Genomic DNA, 17,391 nt, shown 5'->3' on the forward strand with positions numbered 1-17,391 from the left:
TCTTGGTTCCAGTTAACAACCTACTAATTACAATTGTTAGGACTACTTTGTAGTTACATAGCACTATGATGGCAATTTAATTGACAGCGTCTGTAATCTACAAGAATATAATATTGTTGCAATATTTAATCTACTAGTGTGCACGCTCGATTTACTCAGCCTGTGCACTGAGTCCCAAAACGTATCCAACGCGTGTGACTGGGAACTAAATCCACCCAGAATGCTTGACGAGCATTTAGCTTTAGCTTGACGAGCTAAATCAAGCTAAACGGGTCCATTGAAACTGAGTTTACGCAGAAGCCCCGCCCAACCATTTCCATTGGTTGATTTGCATTGTTTTACTCTGTTCCCACCATCTGATTGGAGGCAAACCCAAGCAGTCATTGGTGCCTGGATGGGCTTTCCTTCAAGAAATCAACACGGTGAAAACAAGCAAAAAAGTTATTCGTCATTTCTCGTTTTATGGTTGGTTCCATAGTCTCCTGCGCCTAAATCTCCCCTGTTCTGTGAGCCACCGGGCTGAATCTGACACGAGACCACATGGGGCGTCAACTGACGAGACGGCGCTTTCTGAGCTGGGCTTACGAGGGTTGAAGAATAGTGAGCAAGTTGCCAGCAGAGTAGGCTACACTACCCGAGTTCTGCGAATACATTCGCTGCTGATGCCAGGTATGTTGTTCCGTTTCCAAGGACTGCGTCGCTGAAGTCACTGGTGGAGGAGGTAAAACAAGTGCGCGGAACTAAGTTGGTCCCTGGCGAATTTTGGAAGAAGAATTGTCAGAGGGTGTAGGCAACATTTGGGCAACAGTTGTTTATGCTCAATAATTCAACGACATAGCTAGTTGTTCGGGGATATTTAATCAATCAAATTGATACATCGACTGAGTCAAGTGGAGAATCTGTGAGTAGTCAAGGCTATAGGCTCAACGACGGATCGATCCAAAATTTAGTTATTGGCTAGTGTGTGTAATAGGCTATTCTAAAACGGTTTATGAGACCGATTCACTGTAAGTAAACAGTAGGCTACTCATTCAGAAGTAGAGCTTCATTGCCCAGCTACGTAAGAATTTAGCGCTAGGGACAACATCAGCATCCCCGCGATCGATCTAGCCTCCTGCGACAACACTGACGCAGATAGTCTTGCACTACAGTCTACTATTGTATCTTAGACAGGTGATGTTCCAATAATTCGGGATGTTCATACGGATAATGCTTTGAAATGAAATTTGCTCAATGAATGGAATGGAATACAAAAACACTAGTGAGCAGATTGCCTCATCTCAGCATCTCCGTGCAATAGTCACATCTGCGTCTTAAAAAGAACTGCTTGTCTCGTCTCTCAAACAACCACACAGTCTGGGACTCTAAAGATTTACAAGAGGGATTAAACATGTCCAAAACGTTGAAGAAGAAGAAGCACTGGTCCGGTAAAGTCCAGGAGTGCGCGGTATCATGGGGGAATGCCGAGGAGTTCGGCTCAGTTGTGGACGTACAAGGGGGAGCAGAGCTGGGAGAATTCCCATACCTGGGACAGGTGATTACGGAGGCAATGGTCTGTCACGTCGGGAGGTTACCGAACATCGGGGACGTGCTTCTGGAAGTGAACGGCACCCCTGTCAGCGGCCTGACCAACCGAGACACCCTCGCTGTCATCCGCCACTTTCGGGAGCCCATCCGTATCAAGACCGTCAAACCAGGTATGTTTAGTGCTGTAATTACCGTTCAGAGGTTTTGCAGCGTAGGCCTACTTATGCATTTTACCATGACGTGTTTCGTAATATGGCGTACTTGTCATACTATGGTAACCTTGGTCTGGTCTGTGAAAAATCTAATTGACTCCATAGGTCATACACATGAGCTGTGACAACGTGCATTCTTCTAGTTAACTCTCCCCTGCCCCAAAGTCCACTCAGATAATCACGTTCAGGAGACTTGAATTGTTGTCTTGCCTGTACACACACACACTATGTGTTGTTCTTTAGGTGTAATCCTATTTGCCCAGGGCAGTTAATGGCCTGGGTCAATGCTGTGGGGTTAACTGGGACTGCACACTGTCTCGGACTGCACACGGTCTCGGGTTGGAATGGAATAAATAGTCAAGCTTGTAAATGGGCTGTGTCTCTGGCCTCCAGGATAGTGGGAGGATCAGGTGTGTGTGGCCTTTATTTGTCTCCTAGACTGCTTATGCCAGTACATCAAGCAGTATAAACTGGGTCATTCTACCAGTTCAGTGCCTTTTGAGAAGTGTAACTTGGTTACATTTTTTTAAACATTCTGTCATAAAGATCACATGTTAAACATCACCAAAAAAACACATTTTCTCATCTGAAGAGGTACAAGAAAAAAGACTGTGCCAAATACAGTAACAGGGTGGACTGTAACTGAGCCAGAAATCCCCATGTGACATGGGGAATAGAATCTTGTTGTGTGTAACAGGGAGGGGCAATTGATTGCAAGCTGCACATGAGAAAAGTGTGTACATTTCTAGCCTGTCTTTGTAACAGGGTGGACGCGTTGTGCTCGACCTGCTCCGTTTTCCACCACAAAACACCAGAAAATTGCCAAAAAAGACTAGAAACGGCTCACCTGCTTTGACACTGCTTTCACTATTAGATGTTCAATGTTTCTTTTGAAAAACATATTTAAAAAGGAATAGTTTCACCATATTAAAATGAGAGTTCAGTACATGTAACAAGGTTGACCTTCAAATGAAGGACAGACTTAAAATAATCACTACTCAAATGAAATCAATAAAAATCTTCAGAAATTACTTTTGTCAAAGCAAAGCAACACAATAACCAGGGATTTACAAAGATGGTGAAACTTGAAGAGATTTTAGAATTAAGTGGGTGACACAGGGTTGATAGAGGGACATGACAAAATGCTGAATTTTGGCACTTTAGCAAATCTTCATTCATATAAAAAAAGAAAAATGGATCCATTGACTTTGCCATGTGGTCTATATTAAAAGGCACTTCATTTGATATAAATTCAGTTGGTACACCATTTCTAATTAAAATATCAACGACCCAACTTCACTAAACAGAAACGTAGAGAAGTGGGAGACGTAGGATGCTGTAGAATTATTGTGCTAAGATCTTTGTAGTTCAACAGAACGTGTCCCTTATAGCTTGAATCAGCGCCAGGCTATCAAATGTGAGTGTGTAATCCTCTTTGTTTGGATGGACAGATGTTGTCTGTCTTTCCCTGTCCTGTCCGGTTGTTCTTACGAAACGTCCTTGCGTTCTCCATGTCAAGGAGTTACTGACTTCTCGAACCTCATGGACGTTATCCCTCTCGCTCATCTTATCTCTGTTTTTACATGCGTGGACTAGTGTGGTTACTGGTTTTGCGTATACACAAGGAGACGCATGTAAATGAAGCGGGAATTGGTTGTCATACTTACACGGCAACTCGTATGGGTGGTGTGAGGAAGTGGTACTTTTCGATGTGTGTAGGGTTTTGCTATATAGACTGTCCCAAATAGCACCCTGCCTTTTGAGACGCAGGCATGGTCCGAGTGAAGAGGCGCTCTGAAGAAACACTAGTGATGGGGGGGTGGATCGATAGTTACATATCGGGATATTATTTTTGACAGTCTATTGTTTTGACTATCGCAATATTAGTTTAGCACTAGTTGGCTGTGCCTGCACCAAAACTTCAGTATTTTTCCTTCATAGCTTGTTCTCCATATTCTTGTTTAGTATCGAATCGCGTTACATATAGAATCGTGAGAGTTGCAATACTAGTATCGTCACCTAATTATTGTGAGGTCCCTGGCATTTCCCAGCCCTAAGTAACACTTAGCTGAAGTTTAATGGTGCCAGAACAGAGCCAGGCCTGCAGCCTTGAGGTACGTCCAAGTCTAATGGATTCAATCACAGCCTTAAGTCCCCAGTCTGCTGTGCTGGCCTGGTTTGTGACTCCGCTCCAGCTAAGATCAGGAGTCAGGACAGGAGTTGATACCTCAGAGCTAAGGCATTTCTTTGTTACAGTATTGAGCCTCCTGTCCTGTCCCATATATTTTCAGGTCTGTTGGATATCTTTGCGTTTGAATTAAACTAGTTGGCACTTGGCATTATCATACAACTGAACTTGTCTATTCAGTACATACCAGACTGGGACAATATGACCTTGCTCCTGCAGACTCTTCTTGTGCTGTACGTTATGTGTGTGCCTGGATATTTGAAAGTCTGACCAAGCCCTGTAGCACAAGAAAACTGTGGGACCTTTTAACGGTGTGCCTGTTATCCACCTTCCTTTCAAATGTGGGGTTTGGCAAACTGTTGCGCTTGATACCCCAGCCGGCCTCTACACTGTGTTGTTATCCCAGCCAGTCTCTGTGTAGTGTTTACCTGTCTGTCTCTCAGCCTCATGGTTAATTCACCCATCATCTATCATTGATGAGGCCTCCATGACTAGATGAGCTGGCTAGAGGCTGTCTGAGGATCAGATGATACCAGGCCGGTGGTGTTGTGAACTCCAGTCCTGAGAGGCGGGGCCTGGGTTATAGGGCTGTAGGCAAGTAGGGGCTGTCACACTGTGGCCTGGTTAGTGGTAACCATAGCACCACTGCCCATCTGTTGGCAGCCAGTGATTTTATGACGACAGACACCTGAACTACACTGTGATGGTGGGGCTGTCCTGAGTTCAAAAGCTGAAGCTGGGTTGGAATCTTTAATCTGTTGCTTTGCTTACTTGTTAAAGCTATACTTTATCGCTATCGACGACTGTCTTTGTACTTTGTCTTGTCGTCGCCGATGGTGATGAATCAATTTCCCTTGAGGGATGGATAAAGTTCTACTACAATACATACACACCTGTATGCATAGAAGTCCAATGCTCAAGTAGCCTAATCTACAGTAACACATGATTGCATATCTTTGAGAATTATTGCAGTATTGCCTTATCTTAACACTTCCTCCCCCTCTTAGCTTGCTCAATGCTCTCCACCTTCTCTGTTGTTTTCTCTTCTCTCTGCGCTGCTTCTCCCTCATCTACCCTCCTAGGAACATTGCTTCTCATTGGTTTTCTATTGTCTTGTGATTTCTCTCCCCTTCATTCTATTCCCTCATTGACTCTTTCCTCTCCCTTCCCCAGTCTCCACAGCACCACTGGTCTATCTATAATACTCTGATAACTTATTACATTATTGTAAGTCAATCGAACAGTACATCTTCAGGATTGTGTGCAATCCAGATGCTGTGTTTGTGTGTAAATGAGTATGGGGTGGTTGATTAATACACCCTAAATTTGCACTGAAAGTGCTATGATCCCAGAAGAGCATATCTCATCCCATCTTCTTAACTGCTTCGCCTAGCCATGAGCATTACATCTGTGGCTCTGAGCCAAACAGGAGAAGAGCCAATGTGATGCTGCTCTCTCTATCTTGCTGAGTGGCTCCAGGTCAGGATTGGAAACGTTGCACACGTCCTCTCTTTAAGTAGCCAGAGTGTGTGTCCCAAATTGTACCCTATTCCCTTTATAGTGCACTGCTTTGACCAAGGCCCATTTAGAAAAGTAGTGCACTATAAATGGAATAGGGTGCCAGTTGTCTCTGGTCAAAAGTAGTGCACTGCGGGCCTCCTGACTGGTGCAGCAGTCTAAGGCACTGCATCGCAGTGCTAGAGGCGTCACTACAGACCAGGGCTGCGACCGGGAGACCCTTGAAGTGGTGCACAATTGGCCCAGCGCAGTACGGGTTAGGGGAGGGTTTGGCCGGCTGTGAGGTCCTTGTCCCATTGTGCTCTAGCGACTCCTTGTGGTGGCCGGGCGCATGCATGCTGACTTCAGTTACCAGCTGTACGGTGTTTCCTCCGACACGTTGGTGCGGCTGACTTCCGGGTTAAGCGAGCAGTGTGTCAAGAAGCAGTGCGGCTTGGCAGGGTCATGTTTCGGAGGACGCGTGGCTCTCGTGTTTCGACTCTCCTCAGTCCGTACGGGAGTTGCAGCGTTGAAACAAGACTAACTACCAATTTGGATATCACGAAATTTGGGGAGAAAGAGGGTAAAAAAATAAAAAGGGAAAAATTTAAATAAGTAATGCATCCAGTGTTATCCTGGAATCAAACCTGATTGTGTGATCTGCTTGGAGGGTTTGAGTGTGTCCCAACTGGTCCTTGGGTAAAAGTAGTCCACTATAAAGGGAATAATGTGCTATTTGGGAAGCAGATATTGTAGAAAGTGTGTTTAGACTTGGAGTGGGCGTGCCATTGATTATTGATGTGGTTTTTGGTGATCTGTTCTCTGCTTGTTTTGCTATGTCATAATTAGGCTATAGTTAATGGATAGCAGGCCAGTCACCCTCAGCTCCCCCCTGTTAAGGTAAAGCAGCAACATGGCACTCAGGCATTTCCCTGACCTAGAAACGATAGGACTGTCTGCAAATTTGTAATTTTGAGACAAACTGGCAATAAAAGTAAGTTGCATTCACTGGGGGCATTATCTTAATTGTCATGTTTTTTGGGGGATGCTTGTGAAAAATTTGAAAATGCCAATAAATATATTGTTTAAAAATATATAAATGTGCAATCACTGTTTGTTTCTGGTCCATTTAAAGGAAGTGAGTTATGGAATCCAGCTCTTAGCTCAGATTCAAGAGGACAAGATCGTTAGGTATGGTTTTTATCTGAGTATTCTACAATTAGACATGTATTAATGTATTTGTACCCCTTTACATGTTCCACATTTTGTTGTTACAGCCTGAATTCAAAATGGATTCAATCAATTTCTCTCACCCATCTACACACAATACCCAATAATGACAAAGTCTCACCCATCTACACACAATACCCCATAATGACAAAGTGAAAACATGTTTTTAGAAATGTTAGCACATTTATTGGAAATGTAATACATAAATATCTAATTTACATACCTACCCACACCCCTGAGTCAATACATGTTAGAATCACTTTTGGTAGTGATTACAGCAGTGAGCCTTTGAGTAAGTCTCTAAGAGCTTTGCACACCTGGATTCTTCAATCTCTGTCGTTGGGAATTGATCATTGCTAGACAACCATTTTCAAGTCTTGCCATAGATTGTCAAGCAGCTTTAAGTAAAATTCTAACCCGGCCACTCAGGAACATTCACTGTCTTCTTGGTATGCAACACCAGTGTAGTTTTGGCCTTGTGTTTTAGGTTATTGTCCTATTGAAAGGTGCATTAATCTCCCAGTGTCTGGTGGTAAGCAGACTGAAGCAGGTTTTCCTCTAGGATTTTGCCTGTGCTTAGCTCAATTCTGTTTAAACATTTTTATCCTGAAAAACTCCCCAGTCCTTAATGATAACAAGCGTACCCTTAACTTGTTGCAGCCACCACTATGCTTGAAATGATGGAGCCTGGTACTCAGTAATGTATTGGATTTGCCCCAAACGTAAGACTTTGTATTCAGGACAAAAAGTTAATTGCTTTGCCACATTTTTGCAGTATTACGTTAGTGCTTTGTTACAAACAGAATGCATGTTTTGGATTATTTTTTATTTCGTACAGGCTTTCTTCTTTTCACTCTGTCATTTAGGTCGGTATTGTGGAGTAACTACAATGTTGTTGATCCATCCTCTGTTTTCTCATATCATAGCCATTCAACTCTGTAACTGTTTTAATGTCATTGGCCTCATGGTGAAATCCCTGAGTGGTTTTCTTCCTCTGGCAACCGAGTTAGGAAGGATGCCTGTATCCTTGTAGTGACTGGTTGTACCTTTACACCATCCAAGTGTAATTAATTACTTCACCATGCTCAAAGGGATATTCAATGTCAGTATTTTTTTGTTGCTCTTCTTTGTGAGGCATTGAAACCTCCCTGGTCTTTGTGGTTGATTCTGTGCTTGAAGTTCACTGCTCGACTGAGGGACTGTACAGATAATTGTATGTGTGGAATACAGAGATGAGGTAAACATAAAAAAATCATGTTAAACACCATTGTTGCACACTATGAGTCCATGCAACTTATGTGACTTGTTATGCAAATTTTGACTAATGAACTTTATTAGGGCTTGTCATAACAAAGGGGTTGAATATTTATTCACTCAAGACATTTCGTCTTTTGATTTTTAATTCAATTGTAAAAAATAAAATAAAGTTGTGTTTCTTCTATTGAATCCATTTGAAATGAAAACTGTAACCAACCAAATGTGGAAAAAGTCTAGAGGTGTGAATACTTTCTTTAGGCCCTGCATGTTAAATAGCCCAGCAGTGTCTCGTTATGCTAAAACCATTCATCAGAGATCCATTTCACACTGGTTTTACAATCTCCAACCCAGCAGAGTACCGCTGCAGTGTGGTGTTTAATGTGGTTTGTCTCACAGTGCTAGTTTTATGAGATGGCTGCTCCGTTTTAACCAGTCCAGGGTAGCTTTACCCAGCCAGCAACATCTGCAACTTCTGTCCGAAACTCTTATAAACACATTTCCGCTTCGATGGACAACGTTTTGTATCCATTCTAACGACTGTCTCCATACACTGGCAGGAAAGTCTTCTTCCTACAACTTTGTTTATCATCAAACACCATTTCCTTATTTGTATTTGGGTAGAACGGTACCCCTTCTTCCCAGCTCACACAATGTCAGGAGACAACACTACTAGAAAATTATACTATTACAGAAGGCTCCAGCTAAGTAAATAACTAGTGTTGGTTGCCTTGTAAATGTCTGTCGCTCAGTGGGTTGTTAACCACTGTGACAGTAACAGCATAGCACTGTCACACTCCTCCCAGTCTTCCCTGTTTTTTATTAGATCAAATCAAAGTTTATTAGCCACGTACACAGTTTTGCTGATATCACAGGTGCAGCAAAATGCTTATGTTTCTAGCTCCAATGCAGCAATAACTAGCAATACAATAACAATACACACATTCTCCAAAAGGAAAAAAATAATGGTTAAGCGATGATCAAATGTGTTCCTCGCATGCCACAATAGCTTTGCTTGAGTGGTGGTGCCTTTCACAGTGCCTTACCTAGGCCAGAAACAAGACGGAGAAGGTCACAAAGTCTTACTTCTGTCATGGAGCAGAGAGGCTCACTGACAACATGCCTGTCACAGCGGGGAGTGATACCTCAACTTTATTGGCTTGTAACAACGTTTTGATGATCTATAGCTCACCATGATCATGGACTATGGAATTGTTAGTCATTGTAATGGTTCTTATCAGCCCTTATCAGTCATGCTCCAGTGTTTGAGGTCGAAGCATTATTACAGTCTCCCTGGCCTGCTTAGATCGGTTAGAACCTTCTCCCCTTCGTTGTTGGCCCACTGTATTCCAGATGCAGATGGAACTCCACTTGATCTCGTCTTCGTGTGTGCGTCACAGGAGGCTGGTGAGGGAAGGACAGCTTCAGAGTAATTCCTGGATTGGAGTGAATGGGATCAAGCACATGGAAACCACTTGTCTGAAACCGCTCCATTTATTCTGTTCCTGCCATTACTATGAGCCCGTCCTACCCAATTATGGTGCCACCAGCCGTGTATGTGTGTTACGTATGCCTTTTGGAGGAGGGAACACAACACCCTAATACACTCAACTCCCGTGGAGTGAAAGAGGTATGTGATTGCGGGTAAGGATGACAGAGGCAGAGAATATTACCGTTAACAGGAAATGTATTTCCTTAACACGGTAATTGTGGGGAAAAGGGGCTGGACGGAACCAAAGTAAAAGTTAGTCCCCTCCTACCTACCAACTACTTACCTATTCTTAGCACCACTTGGCGCGCTAACCAAAATACAGGGGGTGGGCCGCCCAGGTCTTACCTAGTGTGTGTGCATAGACATACTACGGGTATATGTATGCCCGCAGCCCTGTTGCCTAAACACTCCCAAGGTGCCTTCCCCTTCCCCCCTGGGAACAAATGAAACAGAATAAGTCACCAAACTCAGTGAACAATTTGAATAAACCAAAAACACTAAGTCCTATGGCATACACATACCTCTGCAGGACCGGCTACAAAATACTTTACAACAACTTATACTGGGCAACAACCAACACAGGACATCAAAGAAGCTCTCTCCTAACAAAGGAACACTGGCTTTTCAAGCTGCAGAAGGAGTCGGTAATTGCAGACAGCTGTATCTCCTGACGAGAGGGCGGGGTCAGAGCTCCAATCTGCAATGGGGCCGACCAATCAGCTGCAACATACAAACCCAAAACAATACAGAAACTGGGGAACGTAACAGTGTGTGTGTGTGGTATTACAGGCCTGGCGTGTTTCATCCACCCATCATCCCCTCCTGCTGTCTCTGGGCTCATTCCCCAACGCTGTCACTCTCCTTCGCCCCCCCATCCCTCCATCCAACCCGCCCGTCTGTCCGACAGCTAGGCTGTCAGTGGGGAAGGAGGGAGGGAGGGAGTGAGAGCGAGCGGATGGGTGCGCGGAGGCCCCAGACAGCAGCAGCTGCTGTGAATACTAAAGCACCCCCCTCCTTTTTTCCATCCCTCCCTCTCCGCCCCTGACACGGCCCACTCCTGCAGCAGCTCTCGCTCAGTACTAAGGTGATCTATATAGGCTGTGTTCCAGGTCTTCTTTATTGTTGTCGCATTCTCCGGTTGCGTTCCAGGTCATTTGTATTGCAGTCGAGCTACGCAGACGATCAGGTCTGAAAAAGTGTTTAACTTCACGCCCATCTCAGAAGATTACTGTGTTTTTCATTTGGTTCCTGAAAAGTTCTAGAAACACTTTTAGGCATTCTCCAGAGATCGGATCATCTGCACAGTGTGCAATAGAGACGGCCTGGAATGTGGCCAGTACTTCCACTCCTCTCACTCCTCCGTTCCCACATTACAGAGCATGAGAGACCCTACAGGAAGAGAAGAGGAGGAAAGGGAACCAGGGAAGTCTTAAGAGGCTCTGTGGTGCCAGTCTATTGGCCCAACACTTGTCATTCCCATCAAAGCTGCGTAGCGTTTAAAATATATTCCACTGTTGTTTGTTTGCCTGGCAGGGAACAGACTTTTAATAACTAGTGGCGAACCGGACAGCGCGCGTGGGAGCCCGTGTTTAATAACTAGTGGCGAACCGGACAGCGCGCGTGGGAGCCCGTGTTTAATAACTAGTGGCGAACCGGACAGCGCGCGTGGGAGCCCGTGTTTAATAACTAGTGGCGAACCGGACAGTGCGCGTGGGAGCCCGTGTTTAATAACTAGTGGCGAACCGGACAGCGCGCGTGGGAGCCCGTGTTTAATAACTAGTGGCGAACCGGACAGCGCGCGTGGGAGCCCGTGTTTAATAACTAGTGGCGAACCGGACAGCGCGCGTGGGAGCCCGTGTTTAATAACTAGTGGCGAACCGGACAGCGCGCGTGGGAGCCCGTGTTTAATAACTAGTGGCGAACCGGACAGCGCGCGTGGGAGCCCGTGTTTAATAACTAGTGGCGAACCGGACAGCGCGCGTGGGAGCCCGTGTTTAATAACTAGTGGCGAACCGGACAGCGCGCGTGGGAGCCCGTGTTTAATAACTAGTGGCGAACCGGACAGCGCGCGTGGGAGCCCGTGTTTAATAACTAGTGGCGAACCGGACAGCGCGCGTGGGAGCCCGTGTTTAATAACTAGTGGCGAACCGGACAGCGCGCGTGGGAGCCCGTGTTTAATAACTAGTGGCGAACCGGACAGCGCGCGTGGGAGCCCGTGTTTAATAACTAGTGGCGAACCGGACAGCGCGCGTGGGAGCCCGTGTTTAATAACTAGTGGCGAACCGGACAGCGCGCGTGGGAGCCCGTGTTTAATAACTAGTGGCGAACCGGACAGCGCGCGTGGGAGCCCGTGTTTAATAACTAGTGGCGAACCGGACAGCGCGCGTGGGAGCCCGTGTTTAATAACTAGTGGCGAACCGGACAGCGCGCGTGGGAGCCCGTGTTTAATAACTAGTGGCGAACCGGACAGCGCGCGTGGGAGCCCGTGTTTAATAACTAGTGGCGAACCGGACAGCGCGCGTGGGAGCCCGTGTTTAATAACTAGTGGCGAACCGGACAGCGCGCGTGGGAGCCCGTGTTTAATAACTAGTGGCGAACCGGACAGCGCGCGTGGGAGCCCGTGTTTAATAACTAGTGGCGAACCGGACAGCGCGCGTGGGAGCCCGTGTTTAATAACTAGTGGCGAACCGGACAGCGCGCGTGGGAGCCCGTGTTTAATAACTAGTGGCGAACCGGACAGCGCGCGTGGGAGCCCGTGTTTAATAACTAGTGGCGAACCGGACAGCGCGCGTGGGAGCCCGTGTTTAATAACTAGTGGCGAACCGGACAGCGCGCGTGGGAGCCCGTGTTTAATAACTAGTGGCGAACCGGACAGCGCGCGTGGGAGCCCGTGTTTAATAACTAGTGGCGAACCGGACAGCGCGCGTGGGAGCCCGTGTTTAATAACTAGTGGCGAACCGGACAGCGCGCGTGGGAGCCCGTGTTTAATAACTAGTGGCGAACCGGACAGCGCGCGTGGGAGCCCGTGTTTAATAACTAGTGGCGAACCGGACAGCGTGCGTGGGAGCCCGTGTTGGAAACCTAACAAAGATGCAGAGTGACACTGGCGTCCCGGGCACTTGTTATTTATCCCTGTTTTATTGTCCTGTCTGTCACTTTGAGACCGTCAGCATGGTAATGAATAGGGCCTGCAGCAATGATGACGTTTTAATATGATCTGTGGTTTCTTCTAACTGCCACATTGTCTAAGGGAAGGGGGGGCATGACTTGGGCTGTGTGTTTACAGACAGAGGAGATCACTAATGCCCCCTCATTTCTCTGACCGAGTGAGTGGAGTGGTCGTGCCACGGTGTGGTGTCAGGGGTAGCAGCCATGCCTCTAGGTATGTAGATGCCTGTGGAAGTGCAGTACAACACACGCACGCACGCACACGCACGCACACAGTCTCTCGTCTGTTAATTGACCCAACCACCATGCAGTGAAGCATCATGGCTGCTGTTTATTCCCCTGGAGATAAGATGAGGTCAGCCTTGTAAATGGTCAGTATAAATAACACATTCTGTCACAGGGAACATTCTCCCCAAGCTTAATGGTAAAGCGTAAGAGTCAATGGCCTGGGAATATAATGCAGTTGTTCTGTTAAGGCAATGCATCCTGGGACAGATATCTAGTCACCTAGGGAAATGTTTCCCTTTTTCTTTACCTCCCTTCATCCGTGGACAAACAAACGCGGTCTATCAGTCCCCTGTGTAGCAGAATGAGCCCTGTCATGGACACCCTGATAAGCAGCTTTCATGCTAATGGCTTGATGCTTGGAGAGACAGGTACACGGTGGGAGGCTGGGGGTGCTATCACAGCGCTAGCAGCTGTGTGAAGATGTGCCTTTTGAGCAGTGACGTTGACCCCGGATAGAAGTACACAATGATGAATTTCTGTTCATCTCTCAAGTTGGTGACAGACAGTGCTTATTCACAGCCAGCTTGCTTTAAAGGGAGGTAAGGAAGTGGAGAGTGGAAGGGAAATAGAGGGAGAGCAGGTAAGATTGGATGGACAGAGGGGCGGATCTCAAGTAAGATGATCACTTTATTGGTCAATTGCACACAAGGTCCAATCAAAATTTGACTTCTGCTTTTAACCCAACCCCCCCCCAAAAGATGCACGTACAGTACATACACATTCAGGTTTTTTGGAAATGTGCGGGGAACTGCTACACTAGGTGCCTGGGGAGCTGTTGGTGTGGTGGGGTTAAGTGCCTTGCTCAAGGGCACAAATGTGTTTAGGATTTGATACGTTGCCAGCTCACTTCCGCCCAATTTATTTTAAATGTTTTCCCAGTCGGACCTGGGATTTGAACTGGCAAACCTCTTGTTTATTTGCCTCTCTTACTGTTAGGCTACCTGCCGCCCTAGATCTGGACGTATAGAGGTTGAGCTGAACGGGGGGGGGTTACTGCTTTTATAAACAATTTGAAAACTCTAAAATGGTATTCGGAGAACACCAAAAACAAGCAAAATTTACTCCAGCCATTGTCACCTTGGCTGCTGTAGCTTCATTCCCCTCAGTTAATAAGGGACATACATTATACGGACTAGCTCAGCACCGGGATTAAAAACTCAAATTTAGTTTGATGTCAAACAGCAGTTACCTAGCCATCTTCCAACTCTGCACTGTTTTGAGAGGAAACTTGCGCTGTTCACTGCAGCCAGGCAAACAGCCTTCCCGCCCGCTCTGAGGCGTCAACGTGGTCCTAAAGCCAGCAGCTTGACTGGAGTAGTGTAGAGAAGCTAGCTAAGCTAGTCAGCTTCAGCTAGCTATACTAATTGATGCCACATGCTGCTCTTTCTCCCCAACCCCATTCAGATGAAACAACTGCCTACCTGTTGGTTGTTCCTTGTAGCCTTGTAGCTACTCCTTCTTCTCATTTCACTAACTTTTAATTCTGTAATTTTATTCCATATTGCATTGCATTAGTGAACTGTCACTCCACTTGCTACGCGTTGAGCATCTTTGCTGGTTTGATTGGCCAACATGGACAACAAGCTACATGTGTCCACCATCACCAGCTGTCAGAGCAGCTCATAGATTACTGCACCTGTACATAACCCATCTACAATTTAGCCCAAACAACTACCTCTTTACCTACTGTATTTATTTTATTAATTTATTTTGCTCCTTTGCACCCCATTATTTTCTGTCTCTACTTTGCACTTTCTTCCGCTGCAAACCAACCATTCCAGGGTTTTTTTTTAGTTTTATTTTACTTGCTGTGTTGTATTCACTTCACCTCCATGGCCTTTTATATTTTTATTTATTTATTTTATTTATTTATACATATATTTGTTTGCCTTCACCTCCCTTATCTCACCTCACTTGCTCACATTGTATATAGACTTATTTTTTTTTCACTGTATTATTGACTATATGTTTGTTTTACTCCATGTGTAACTATGTGTTGTTGTATGTGTCGAACTGCTTTGCTTTATCTTGGCCAGGTCGCAATTGTAAATGAGAACGTGTTCTCAATTTGCCTACCTGGTTAAATAAAGGTTAAATAAATAAATAAAAAATGTGAATGCTACCTTTCTTTTTATGGGGGGCACCATTCACGTCATAAATACATTCAAGTTTTATTCAATTCATAATTTGAAATGACAAGGTCCTTATCTATACTGAACAAAAATATTAACACTACATGTAAAGTGTTGGTTTCATGAGCTGAAATAAAAGATCTCAGAAGTGTTTCATACGCACAAAATGTATATTTCTCAGAAATTTTGTCCACTCATTTGTTTACATCCCTGTTAGTGGACATTTCTCCTGTGCCAAGACAAGCCATCCACCTAACCGGTGTGGCATATCAAGAAGCTGATTTTAAACGGCATGATCATTACACAGGTGCACCTTGTCCTGGGGACTAACCGGGCTCGGAACCATAGACCACGTGTAACCACGCCAGCCCAGTACCTCCACCTGTGGGATCGTCTGAGACCAGCCACCCGGACAGCTGATGAAACTTTGGGTTTGCACAACTGAAGAATTTCTACAAACACTGTTGGAAACCATCTCAGGGAAGCTGATCTGCGTACTCGTTGTGCTCACCTGACTGCAGGAAAGTGTGCTCTTCACAGATGAATCCCGGTTTCAACTGTACCGGGCAGATGGCGTGTATGGTGTCATGTGAGCGAGCGGTTTGCTGATGACAACGTGGTGAACAGAGTGCCCCATGGTGGGTTTATGATATTGGGCAGGCATACGCTACGGACAATGAACACAATTGCTTTTTTTCTATGGCAATTTGAATGCACGAGATCCTGAGGCCCATTGTTGTGCCATTCATTCGCTGCCATCACCTCATGTTAAAGCATCATAATGCCACGGCCCCATGTCGCAAGGAATTGTACACGATTCCTGGAAGCTGAAAATGTCCCAGTTCTTCCATGGCCTGCATACTCACCAGACATGTCACCCATTGAGCATGTTTGGGATGCGCTGGATCGACGTGTACGACAGCGCGTTCCAGTTCACGCCAATATCCAGGAACTTTGCACAGCAATTGAAGAGGAGTCGGACAACATTCCACAGGCCACAATCAACAGCTTCATCAACTCTATGTGAAGGAGATGTGTTGCGCTGCATGAGGCAAATGGTGGTCACACCAGATACTGACTGGTTTTCTGATCCACGCCCCTACCTTTTTTGAAGGAATCTGTGATCAACAGATGCATATCTGTATTCCTAGTCATGATTAGGGCCTAATGAATTAATTTCAATTGACTGATTTCCTTATGAACTGTAACTCGGTAAAATCTTTGAAATTGTTGCAAGTTGCGTTTTTAAAAATATTTTTGTTGTGTGTAACAATGTCACATGGATATTTTAATTGCATTAAGAAAAAGGCTTTTTTCAGTGTTAAAATGAGCCTATTTATGTAATACTTGTACAAGTGTTCGGATATTCTAGTAACCGTGCACATCGCTAGTATGAAATGCCCCTATTGGCCAATTTGGTCTGACTCCTGAGTACGAGATGCCCTTCTACACTGCAGAGGGTCATTGGGAGCAGAGGCAGCTGGCATCTCTGCCCACATAATCTCCTGACCAGAACATTTCCCATGGAAGTAGATGCAGAGATTATAGAGGGATCAGAAATGCAAATATACAGAGCGAGGGAGAGGATGTGACTGGGAGGGTGGGGTTGCTTCTCTGTACACACACACACGTCTATAATAAAATCTGTTTTTACTCCTCCCCAGCCTGACTAACGCTCCGCTCGACACCCCACCACTGGAGAACAGGCACAGTTGGATCTTTGGAATCGTAATATCTGCAAATAACTCTCTCAGCCCTCCTTGTGAGCCGCCAGTGAGCGCACGTGCATAAGAATGAGAAATTAAGGCAGAGATGGGGATTGTTTCTTCAGTTCTAGTGGCCTTTTGAGGGGAAATGCAATTAGAACGATGGGATTTGTGGCGCTTTTTATTCCTGCAGGCTGGGGTTTGATGTTGTCATTGATTCTCCTTTCCTCAGTAATCATTCTGATGTCCACAGATGTTCCTTAGTTACCACCCACCCTGTCCTGCTCTGTGATGTTGCAGGTGTTCAGCCCTGCTGGTTGTATTTTTAGAGCTCTTTTTGTTTTCTTTGATTCATTCTCCCGCTCTGTTCTCTTTCTCTGGGGTTGGTTGGTGTTGTTAGGGAGAGATGGGCCCAAAGCTGTCTTTGTCTGGCCCCGCGGCTTCCTGCTTGCTTTGTGCTCCTCCTGACTGTGGTAATAAACCACTGAACTACAGAGAGATGGTTCTCGATCTCAGGCCTGGCAGGGCCATGTTGGACCACTGCCCTGCCCTTCTAGGCCTTTCGAGTGTCTCTGTGGTCTGTGCCAGGCTGCCAGCTCAACCCACTCAGCTCTTTGTCTCTGCCACTCCACCTTGAAGAATCGATTTGGGTCAGTCTGGTGGCGGTACCCATGGTTGCCTCCAGGACCAGAATCAA

General features: G+C 45.7%; 1 protein-coding gene across 2 annotated transcripts in view; it reads left to right on the forward strand.

The window, feature by feature from the left end:
* The first annotated feature begins 394 nt into the window (after positions 1–394).
* The window catches only part of LOC139542366 (membrane-associated guanylate kinase, WW and PDZ domain-containing protein 3-like), a 192,525-nt gene continuing 175,528 nt past the window's right edge, over positions 395–17,391 (forward strand). For both annotated transcript variants that reach the window (XM_071347707.1, XM_071347708.1), the window contains exon 1: positions 395–1,697. In XM_071347707.1, coding sequence (XP_071203808.1) covers positions 1,391–1,697 — 307 coding nt within the window. In that variant the 5' untranslated portion in view covers positions 395–1,390. The remainder of the gene's footprint in view (positions 1,698–17,391) is intronic.

The sequence above is a fragment of the Salvelinus alpinus genome, chromosome 17, assembly GCF_045679555.1.
Source record: "Salvelinus alpinus chromosome 17, SLU_Salpinus.1, whole genome shotgun sequence".
Classification (NCBI taxonomy): Eukaryota; Metazoa; Chordata; class Actinopteri; order Salmoniformes; family Salmonidae; genus Salvelinus; species Salvelinus alpinus.